General features: G+C 40.9%; 1 protein-coding gene across 1 annotated transcript; it reads left to right on the top strand.

The window, feature by feature from the left end:
• The first annotated feature begins 2169 nt into the window (after window positions 1-2169).
• LOC129549086 (tripartite motif-containing protein 64-like) lies at window positions 2170-10314 on the top strand. Its single transcript, XM_088832216.1, has 5 exons — window positions 2170-2580; window positions 5901-5996; window positions 6805-7035; window positions 9107-9242; window positions 9815-10314. The coding sequence occupies exons 1-5, from the start codon at window positions 2170-2172 to the stop codon at window positions 10312-10314; spliced, it is 1374 nt and encodes a 457-aa protein (XP_088688342.1).
• Window positions 10315-11800: the final 1486 nt, after the last annotated feature.

Consider the following 11800-nt stretch of genomic DNA (forward strand, 5'->3'; position numbering starts at 1 on the left):
TTTTCAACTCTGGGAAAATCTAATCATGTGCACCTATACCTTTTCACAGGGCTGAAAACACTATCACTTGGAAGAGATGGGTGTGGTCTTCAGAGACTATATAAAGCATCTCTTGAAGACCCACACTCACATTTCTCTGGAGTCCAAAGCTGTTAGGGCTGGAGTTGGCTGCATTGTGGAGACTTTGGGAAGTTTCTGCCAGGCAGAGGTGAACACCTAAAGCTTAACTGAATCGTGCAGAGTTACTTACAGCATAGGAGTAACTGTACCCAGCGGTGAGTTTTAATCAAAGTAAATGAAATTGGGCATGTTTACTTAGGAATGAAACTTTAATGGTGATTATGGACCGAATATTTTTTTCCATCCGTATCTGTATGTATGCAATGCATCAAGCATTTATTCCCTCTGGGATTTGCAAACAAGGAATGTCTTTTATCCATACTATGTCAAGTAATTTCCTTATAAACTGTGGGTAAAAATAGAAAATTAGTAAATATTGCTTAGAAGATTAAAAGAGTTAATCCATATATATATATTTCTTAAACACACAGTAGTGTCCAACTCTTTGTGACCCCATGGACTGTAGCCTACCAGGCTCCTCCATCATTAAAGAGATCACTTTGCAGTCCATAAGTGAAAAGTGTTCAAAATAGATCCAATCAACCAATAGGGACTTCAAAGAAGTGGAATGGGCAGAGAGGTAAACATCAAAAAGCAAAAAATCTGATGCTGCTTCCATTAACCAGATATTTGGCATTTCCAGTGGAAATCCTTGTGTATATTCAAACTTCTGTGGTTTTAGTAAACAATGTATAGTCAAATTGGAACCACCCTGGTGGTTCAGACTGTAAAGTGTCTGCCTACAATTCAAGAGACCTGGGTTCAATCCCTGGGTTGGGAAGATCTGCTAGAGAAGGAAATGGCAACCCACTCCAGTATTCTTGCCTGGAAAATCCCATGGATAGAGGAGCCTGGTAGGCTACAGTACATGGGGTCACATAGAGTTGAACACAACTGAGCGACTTCACTTTCACTTTCTTTAGTGATTCTTTTTTTACAGATTATTGTTATAGTGGGAACATTCACCAGTTCAAAATATGACATACTCTGATGATCTGAACTGACTCCAGGAAAAATTGTCTTCCTGAACTAGCAATGACATATTTATTTATTTGTCTTGAAAGGAATAGTTTTGTTAATTTAAGATGTAAGTAAACACTGACCAGTTTACAGTTTCAGAATGTCAAAGTTAAATAAAACACTAATTGTATTGTTTAAATTATCCATAAACAATTTTATGTGGCTTTAGAAAAGCACATATGTTACTTCAAAGGGAGAAGGCATAGAGAACATTAGCGAAGAGACAAACTGTGTGTTAGTGTGGGTTGTAAGTAGGGGAAAATGGAGAGAGAGAGACAGGTTGAGAGTGTATATATGCTTTTGTACCAATCGGCTGACAAAAGTTATTCTGGAGTCATCCTAATATTTATCCTCAGGTTAACTTTAACCAAAAAGATAGTTGCAAGTGACTCTTTTATCTAATTTCATCCTTTTTATTATAGCAAGAATACAACCTGTCTGGAGTCACCATTTACAGGTTTGTACTGTGTTTCTGCTTAGTCATTCAGTCATGTCTAACTCTTTGCAACCCCATGGACTGTAGCCCACCAGACTCAACTGTCCATGGGAATTCCCAGGTAAGAGTACTGGGACGGGTTGCCATTTCCTTCTCCAAAGGATCTTCCCAACCCAGGCCTCCAACCCACATTTTCTATTTCTCCTAAATTGTAGGCAGATTTTTTACCCACTGAGCCATTGGGGGAAGTCCAGGTGCAATAGTGGTAAAGAACGCATCTGGCAATCCAGACCAGTTAAGAGACATAGGTTCAATCCATGGTAGCAAACATCCCCTGTGCGGGCACAGCAACCTACTCCAGTATTCTTGCCTTGAGAATCCCATGAACAGAGTCTGGTGGGCTACAGTCCATAGGGTCACAAAGAGCTGGACATGACTGAGTGACTAAGCATTCAGGTTTCTGTTGGGGTTTAGCAAATATGGAAATTAGACAGAGTTCAAGACAGGACTGTGCCAAAGGCTTTATTTTCCCTGATCAGGGCAGAAGGCTTTCTCTCTTACCATTTCTATTTCTATCTATAATTTTCAGAAACATGGATTCAGACACACTGGGAGCCTTCCAGAGTGAACTCACCTGCTCCATCTGCATGAACTGCTTCCTGGACCCCATCACCATAGACTGCGGGCACAGCTTCTGCCGTCCCTGTCTGAGCCTTTGCTGGGAAGAAGTCCAGACTCCAAGGAGCTGCCCTGAGTGCAGGGGAATATCAGCGAGGCGCAATTTCAAAACCAATACTGCCCTCAAGAGGCTGGCTTCCCTTGCCAGACAGGCCAGAGCTGCCCACCAGCACAGCTCTGAGGAGCAGATCTGTGTGACACACCAGGAAGCCAAAGGCCTCTTCTGTGAGGCTGACCAGACCCTGCTCTGTGGGCCCTGCTCTGAACGCGCAGAGCATGCAGCTCACAGCCACAGTCCGATACACAGGGCTGCTGAGGAGTCCCGGGTAGGTGATGCCTCTAGAGCAGTTTGGGATCTAGAGGCTCCTAAGTCAGAGAGGAGGACGAACATGTTATGATGGTGATGGGGAGGAGGTAGTGGAGTTGGGATTTCTGAATGTGGATCCTCACATATAATGTGTCCTTTCAGTGTTGTTGCCCAATTGTCCACATGTGTGGAAATGCAGCATCCCAGGATGGGTGGCACCAGGGTCACAGGCTTCTGATGGGAGCTTGAGGCTTTCCTAATCACGCTATATAAATATGTGAGTCTCAATCACTTAGAGATTGGATTTCATGATCTGTAACATTTCCCCACTGATCTCTAGTAGCATACTGAGCACCTACCAACTTGGGGAATTCCTCATTCAGGATGCTATCATTTTTACCTTTTCATACTGTTCATGGGGTTCTAAGGCAAGTATACTGAAGTGTTTGCCATTCCCTTCTCCAGTGGACCACATTGTGTAAGACTTCACCATGACCCACCTGTCTTGGGTGGCCCCACACGGCATGGCTTAGTTTCATTGAGTTAGACAAGGCTGTGGTCCATGTGAAGAGATCGACTAGTTTTCTGTGATTATGATTTCAATGTGTCTGCCCTCTGATGCCCTCTCGCAATACCTACCATCTTATCACCAGATGGTCGACACCGAAATCAGATTGATTATATTCTTTGCAACCAAAGATGGCTAGGGGGTGTTGGCCACCTCATGCGACGAGTTGACTCACTGGAAAAGAGTCTGATGCTAGGAGGGATTGGGGGTAGGAGGAGATGGGGACGGCAGAGAATGAGATGGCTGGATGGCATCACTGACTCGATGGACATGAGTTTGAGTGAACTCCGGGAGTTGGTGATGGACAGGGAGGCCTGGCATGCTGTGGTTCATGGGGTCGCAAATAGTCGGACACGACTGAGCAACTGAACTGAACTGAACTGAACCAAAGATGGAGAAGCTCTATACAGTTAGCAAAAACAAGACCAGGAGCTGACTGTGGCTCAGATCATGAACTCCTTATTGCCAAATTCAGACTTAAATTGAAGAAAGTAGGGAAAACCACTAGACCATTCAGATATGACCTAAATCAAATCCCTTATGATTATACAGTGGAAGTGAGAAATAAATTTAAAGGACTAGATCTGATAGAGTGCCTGATGAACTCTGGACGGAGGTTCGTGACATTGTTCAGGAGACAGGGACCAAGACCATCCGCATGGAAAAGAAATGTAAAAAAGCCAAACGGCTGTCTGAGGAGGCCTTACAAATAGCTGTGAAAAGAAGAGAAGCGAAAAGCAAAGGAGAAAAGGAAAGATATAAGCATCTGAATGTAGAGTTCCAAAGAATAGCAAGGAGAGATAAGAAAGCCTTCTTCAGTGATCAGTGCAAAGAAAAGGAGCAAAACAGCAGAATAGGAAAGACAAGAGTTCTCTTCAAGAAAATTAGAGATATCAAGGGAATATTTCATGCAAAGATGGGCTCGATAAAGGACAGAAATGGTATGGACCTAACAGAAGCAGAAGATATTAAGAAGAGGTGGCAAGAATACACAGAAGAACTGTTAAAAAAAGATCTTCACGACCAAGATAATCACGATCGCGTGATCACTCACCTAGAGCCAGACATCTTGGAATGTGAAGTCAAGTGGGCCTTAGAAAGCATCACTACGAACAAAGCTAGCGGAGGTGATGGAATTCCAGTTGAGCTATTTCAAATCCTGAAAGATGATGCTGTGAAAGTGCTGCACTCAATATGCCAGCAAATTTGGAAAATTCAGCAGTGGCCACAGGACTGGAAAAGGTCAGTCTTCATTCCAATCCCAAAGAAAGGCAATGCCAAAGAATGCTCAAACTACCGCACAATTGCACTCATCTCACATGCTAGTAAAGTCATGCTCAAAATTCTCCAAGCCAGGCTTCAGCAATATATGAACCGTGAACTTCCAGATGTTGAAACTGGTTTTAGAAAAGGCAGAGGAACCAGAGATCAAATTGCCAACATCCACTGGATCATGGGAAAAGCAAGAGATTTCCAGAAAAACATCTATTTCTGCTTTATTTACTATGCCAAAGCCTTTGACTATGTGGATCACAACAAACTGTGGAAAATTCTTCAAGAGATTGGAATACCAGACCACCTGACCTGCCTCTTGAGAAACCTGTATGCAGGTCATGAAACAACAGTTAGAACTGGACATGGAACAACAGACGGGTTCCAATAGGGAAAGTAGTCCATCAAGGCTGTGTATTGTCACCCTGCTTATTTAACTTATATGCAGAGTACATCATGAGAAATGCTGGGCTGGAGGAAGCACAAGCTAGAATCAAGATTGCCAGGAGAAATATCAATAACCTCAGATATGCAGATGACACCACCCTTATGGCAGAAAGTGAAGAGGAACTCAAAAGCCTCTTGATGAAAGTGAAAGAGGAGAGTGAAAAGGTTGGCTTGAAGCTCAACATTCAGAAAACAAAGATCATGGCATCTGGTCCCATCACTTCATGGGAAATAGATGGAGAAACAGTGGAAACAGTGTCAGACTTTATTTTTTGGGGCTCCAAAATCACTGCAGATACTGATTGCAACCATGAAATTAAAAGATGCTTACTCCTTGGAAGGAAAGTTATGGCCAACCTAGATAGCATATTAAAAAGCAGAGACATTACTTTGCCAACCAAGGTCCGTCTAGTCAAGGCAATGGTTTTTCCCGTGGTCATGTATGGATGTGAGAGTTGGACTGTGAAGAAAGCTGATCGCCGAAGAATTGATGCTTTTGAACTGTGGTGCTGGAGAAGACTCTTGAGAGTCCCTTGGACTGCAAGGAGATCCAACCAGTCCATTCTAAAGGAGATCAGTCCTGGTTGTTCATTGGAAGGACTGATGCTAAAGCTGAAACTGCAATACTTTGGCCACCTCATGCGACAAGTTGACTCACTGGAAAACTCTGATGCTGGGAGGGATTGGGGGCAGGAGGAGAAGGGGATGACAGAGAATGAGATGGCTGGATGGCATCATCGACTCGATGGACATGAGTTTAAGTGAATTCTGGGAGTTGGTGATGGACAGGGAGGCCTGGCGTGCTGTGATTCATGGGGTTACAAAGAGTCGGACTCAAGTGAGCGACTGAACTAACTAACATTTCCCCAGTCCTGTAGCATACACTTTTGTCACTATCATCTTGTTGTTAGATTCAGATTAACATGGGAAAATCTGACCACAGAATTCTAACTCAAGGTTTCTGTGTAACCAACAAGTGCCTTTGTTCACGAATAAGGGTATGAAATTTACAGTGTCATCTTCTGTGTCTAAATACCCTTGGTATTTTGCAGGAGAAACTTCTAAAGAGAATGGGCTCTTTATGGAAAATCAGAGAAGAGATGAAAATCATTGTGAACCAGGAAGCTAAAAAAACTCGGTCATTTAAGGTAAGAATAAAAACGCTCTTATTTATTTCTATAGAGAGTGGTATAATTCTAGCTCTTAGGTCTATTTACATTCCCGTTAAAGGATATTGATCTCTTCCCTTGAAAAGGCGTGGTTTCAAATGACCTATCAGTAATCCCAATTGGCACAGGCCAATACAGGCTAGTTCAAGGAATGCTGCTGCTGCTGCTGCTAAGTCACTTCAGTCGTGTTCGACTCTGTGCGACCCCATAGACGGCAGCCCACCAGGCTCCCCCATCCCTGGGATTCTCCAGGCAAGAGTATTGGAGTGGGGTGCCATCGCCTTCTCTGTCAAGGAATGCTAGTACATGGGAAAACCTCAGCATGAAAAGTGTTCCTAGGCCAAATTTTGAGGATTTGTATAAAACTCAGAAATGAAGTATAAGACAACACTGCACTCGGTGTCACTCTGTAGGAGAGGAGAGGAATATAGAAGTAGCTAGAGGGGAAAGACAGCAACCTTTAAAACTATACAAAATGGGGTTTACCCATTAAAGAATCTTTAGAAAAATCAGGGCAAGGAACAAGAGAAAAACACGATCCAAATAAAGAGGAAACAATTGATAGAGTAAGAACCCTGAAGAATCCTTCTAAGGGAGAGCTTGGGACCCCTCAGATAGCTTGGTTCAAACAGGGGCAGAGACTAGGAACTCAGAGAAACCGTGGACAGGAAGATACTTGAGGCCAACAGTTTGTCAAGAATGTTCTTGATGACATCAAGGAAATAATATTTGAAGTTTTCTTTTGAATGTGAGCATAAGCAATACTTCAAATCCACTATCCCCACAGCACTATGTGGCCTTAAGGAAGGAGATGATTACAGCTGAATATCAGAAGATGCTTCTGTTGCTCCGGGAGGAGGAGCAACTGCATCTGGAGGCCCTGGAGCGAGAAGCCAAAGAGATTTGTGAACAACTCGAGGGGAGTGTGTTCAGAATGACTCAGTACAGAGCAAGTCTGAAAGAAATGTACAGAGAGCTGACTGGGATATGCTGCAAGCCGGACGGGGAGCTGCTCCAGGTGAGAGAGGAGGGTCCATCCTCAGAGAGAAACACTCTTCTAGACGAGCTGCTGTGACACTGGCATATTACCTCTTATACGGTTACTCTCAGCTGAGGGATGGTGCTCCTTGACCCCCTTTATTATATTGTCCAGTCCCCTAGTTCAACATATTCTGGTAATCTTTGGAAGATTTTTCTCCATTTCTTAGCTAAAATAGGACTATATTTTTTCAGTTTGATCAGGAGTACTATCCAGACAGATGATCTAACAACTCAGCAAAATTCTGTGACCAGTGGAAAGCTAAGTTTCTTGGAGTAAATCTCAGTATGTGTTCCCCTAAACCTTTGTCACTCCCCGTTATCCCAAATTTTCCAGAGACCCTGAAGTTTCGCCTGTTCTCTAGGCAAGGTTGTTAAAACTAGTCATCAATTTCACTCTAGAATTAAATATGGTTCCCTGTTTTCGCTATTGCTTTGTTAAATGGTGAACTCTATCCTTGAGAACAGTACTGGCAGGGGGTGATACTGGAGTCCTAGATGTTGCTGCATCATTACGCAGACTCTTCTGAACTCCTTCAATAATGTGCCCTGAGGAAGCCCCCCGTGTTTTACCTTAGGCTGTGTTATTAGGAACCCTTCTGAGTATTCCTTAGAAGATAATTTAAAAAGCAATTTCTTATTTATTCAAACAAAGAATAGAGAAGAAGATGCAAAATGAGAGAAGTCTCATGATTAACATGATCTTTGTTTTTCTTTGCAGGTCTTGGCAAATGTGTTGGAAATGTGAGTATACACTAATTTTTTATTTCTGGAAAAGTTGTTATATTTTTGATGAAGTAGATGTATGGTACCATGGGAGATTGTTTTCAAGTCCTCCTCAATATTTAAATTCCAGTATGCAGGATTCCTTATACAAAATGCCATAGTATTTGCAGTTAACTTACAAGCACACTGCCATATACTTTGTCATCTCTAGATGACTTATAACAACTAGCACATATAATGTAAATTAAATGCATTGTAAATAGTTCCCTGGTATGTGCCATTTTCAAGTTTTACTTTCCGGAATTTTTTTCTGAATATTTTCCATTCAGAACTAGGAGTAGGGATGGGGGAAATGGATAGGCTGGGAATCTGGGGTTGACATATATACACTGCAGTATTTAACATATATTTAAAATAGTTAGTCTAAGAAGTACCTCCCATGAAATAAATAAATGTGTAAATAAGCAAGTACATAAACAAATAACTGAGAATTTATAAATCGAATCCATCTGTAAATCCATAGGTGCAGTACCCTCATATATAGATGACCAATATTGTCTTTTTGGCTATTTTGTATTTTGTTTCAAAAGAATTTCAATCCTTGACCTCAGAAGTTTCCTTTTCATTTGGCTGAAATCCAATATACCTGACATTCTGACTTTCTGGGCTTTATTTTACCCACTCACCCCATCCTCTCCAGCCTCACCACGTTAAACTTAGTGAAGGGATTTTCTGAGATATCACAGAGCAAGCACCTATGCTAGTGAGTTTAAAGGTGGAAAAGGCCTGAAAGAGGCAAACTCCCTATAGTGAGAGAGGAACCGTGCTTTTGTTCGGAGGAGTAGCAGTGACTCAGCCGGCTCCATCATTGCAAGGTCCCTTGTAGGCAGAACCTCAGAGGGAGTGGCTTTCTGTTGCCCACCGAGAAGGTAGATTTTTGGACCAAAATAACCAGGTTGGAATTGGAGTCCTTTGCTGGTCTGACAAGAGCAAACAGGTCTGGCTCAATGAACTCTTCTTGTAGACACTGAATGTATCCTTGATGACTACTTACTGACTGAAGTCTCAAAGTCTTAGCTGGAATTTTATCTTTGTATTACCTGATAGAGGAAGGGAATTAAGCTAAATGAGTTGAAAACTGGAATAATACCTGAAAACAATGGGGAAGTTGAAATTTGATATAATTTGTATTTAGGAAAAAAATCTGGTAATGTTTTTATATTCCAAACTGTGTAGAATGTATTGCATATGCAATTAACCAAAAATAGAATTCTAACAAAATGTCCTGGGTTAAAAACTGCTTTTTGTAATGGTAATGTGATTAGCCTTTGGCCTTGACATGTCTCTATGTCATTTGTTACAGGACTGACTTGGCAGAGATGCAGAAGCCTCAGCCAGTGAACCCAGAGCTGACTTGCTGGCCTGTCACTGGAATCCTAGACATGCTGAACAACTTCAGAGGTGAGGGGCAGCCCTGTGGTGATCAGGACTACACTTCATTAGAGCTTCCTGGGAAGGAGCCTCCTTTTAATGTTATTTTATTTTTATCTGAAATGATGATACTATATGACTTTCCCAAAGTTGTTACATCTTTTCTGCCTGTATATTTGGATTGCAGAGATCAAGGCTGCATTTTCCAGCCTATAGTTTAATGCAAAGTCATATACATATATTTAGTTACATCTGACAGAGAGCAAAAGAAAGCAATCAAGTTGCTCATTTGGTTATAAAGAAATAGAATATTCAGCTTTCAGTGTGATCATCAAGAGACTGAGATTAAATCAGACTTCATGCAGTTCATGATATATCTTTTTCTTTTGATATGATTTAAGGTATTTCTATATGCTATACATATAGTAGTAAATCTTCCTCTTCATAGAAGGGCAGTCTGAACTCACTTTGCTGTCTTTGTTTTGGGTCTCCTTGGAGAAGAGAAAATGAAAAAATATCTCAGTGGGTAGGGAACCTCTGCCTTCTGCCTCTCAGAGACATGTAAATCCCACTTGCTAACCTGATTTCTGCTCTTTCTGCAGTGGATAACCTTCTTAGTCAGACAATGACCATTCACCACATGAGCCTTTCTGAGGATGACGATGATGCAAGTGTGATGTTCAGAGATGAGCACCACGGAGTGTCCAGACAGCCTCAGATCGTGGAGAGTGCCGTGTCCTGGGGAGCTCAGGCCTTCAGCTCCGGGAGGCATTACTGGGAGCTGGATGTGACGCAGTCCTCCAGCTGGATTCTGGGCATCTGCAAAGATATCTTGATAACCGACACTACTATCAGTGTTTATTCTGAAGAAGCATGTATTCTGTTTACCAAGAAGGTGAACAATCATTATAGTCTCTTCACCAACGCCCCACCCTACATTCAGTATGTGAAAAGGCCTCTGGGTAGGATTGGGGTGTTTCTGGATTATGACAATGGAACTGTGAGCTTCTATGATGTTTGCAGAGGATCCCTCATATACAGTTTCCTTCCTTCCCCTTTTACCTTCCCTCTGAAGCCTTTCCTTTGTCTTAGGATTCCATGAATTGTCAAATTCTGTGACTGTTATTTTTACTTCTCCTCTGAGGTAATTGTTTTCCAAAACCTCATGTGAGGCCACAGGATAATTCCTGACTATCTCTGAGCACATTGTAATTTAATGAAACATAGTGACTATGTTTATATAAAATGGCATGACCATGTTAAATGTATAAATTTGTTAATTAAATTTTCTTCTGATAAAAATTTATTATGGAGTATTTCATAGAATATGATCAGTTGCTTTTCTCTTTTAAATAATAGTTCTATTAACATAAAAGTTACATACCATAGCGATTACCCCATTTAAAGTACATAATTCAGTGTTTTTTAGTAATATACAAAAATTTGCAAAACAAGAGCTGTCTAGTTTCAGAACATATCCATCACTCCCAAAAGAAATCCGTGCACATATTTACTCCCCATGTCCCTTCCCCCATCTGCCGCCCCCTTAATCCAGTTTTATTTTTCATGAATTTTTCTATTAAATAGTTCCAATTAAATGGGTTCACACAATTTATGACTTTTTATATCTGGTTACTTTCACTTAATGCTTTCAAGGTTCATCTATATTGTAAGCAGTGTGCTTTACTTGCATAAATGAACCAGACTGGTGTGCAGGAATGAAGTGGTATACTTATTTATATCAGGTTAGTAAACAAAAGGAATGGTGCTTACTGTATAGTTCAAATCATGGTGGAACGTGTGATATCCACTCATCGGAGGCTTCTTGGGCTTTCCATGGAATCATATAAATCTTTTGAGCTAGCAACATCATCTCTAGAATCCTTTCCAATAGAAATTATAACAAACAAGGATACATGGACCAAAAAATGTATTACATAGCATTTTCAATAACTAAATCAGTAAATAGAAAATCAATCAAAATTTCTGAAATGTGGGATATCATTGAACAAAATATGCTACTTATTAAACTATGCAAGTGACAATAGTTTACCCTTAGTCTGTGATCTCTTGTATATTTTTTAACTAGTTAATATTCTAAAACAGTTGACTCCATATTTTTAGTTGACAGCAAAAAATACTGAAAAACAATTCACCATACTGAATGTTGTAAGGTTAAAAATAGAGATCCACTGAAATCAGTCAAGTTCACACACAGTAATCTTAGTGGACAAAATTTTAGTTTCTTTCTCTTGCATTCAGAAATGTGTATGATCAAATATGATCAATTTATGAGTTCTAGACCATCTACCTAGTACACTTACTCAGTTTGGTCTTCATAATAAACTATAATGGAACAAGGAGGTATTTTTATATTTGGTAAATTCTTTGGTGTATAAACTCAGTGACTTTGTGACATGCCAACTTGGCAGGGCTACATGACAAAGGGGAAGTGAAGGCAGCAGCCAAGTTGAAACATGCCCACAGGGTCACCCGGTCTATGATTATTCACACAAGCACTAAACTAATCCAAGGGCTATCGTGAAGGGAGTTTGTAGACACAAGTCTCTCATCCTGATTCTAAACTA

This window comes from Moschus berezovskii, chromosome 25 (assembly GCF_049115385.1).
Source record: "Moschus berezovskii isolate FMDL1 chromosome 25, NW_MosBer_1.0, whole genome shotgun sequence".
NCBI classification, from domain to species: domain Eukaryota; kingdom Metazoa; phylum Chordata; class Mammalia; order Artiodactyla; family Moschidae; genus Moschus; species Moschus berezovskii.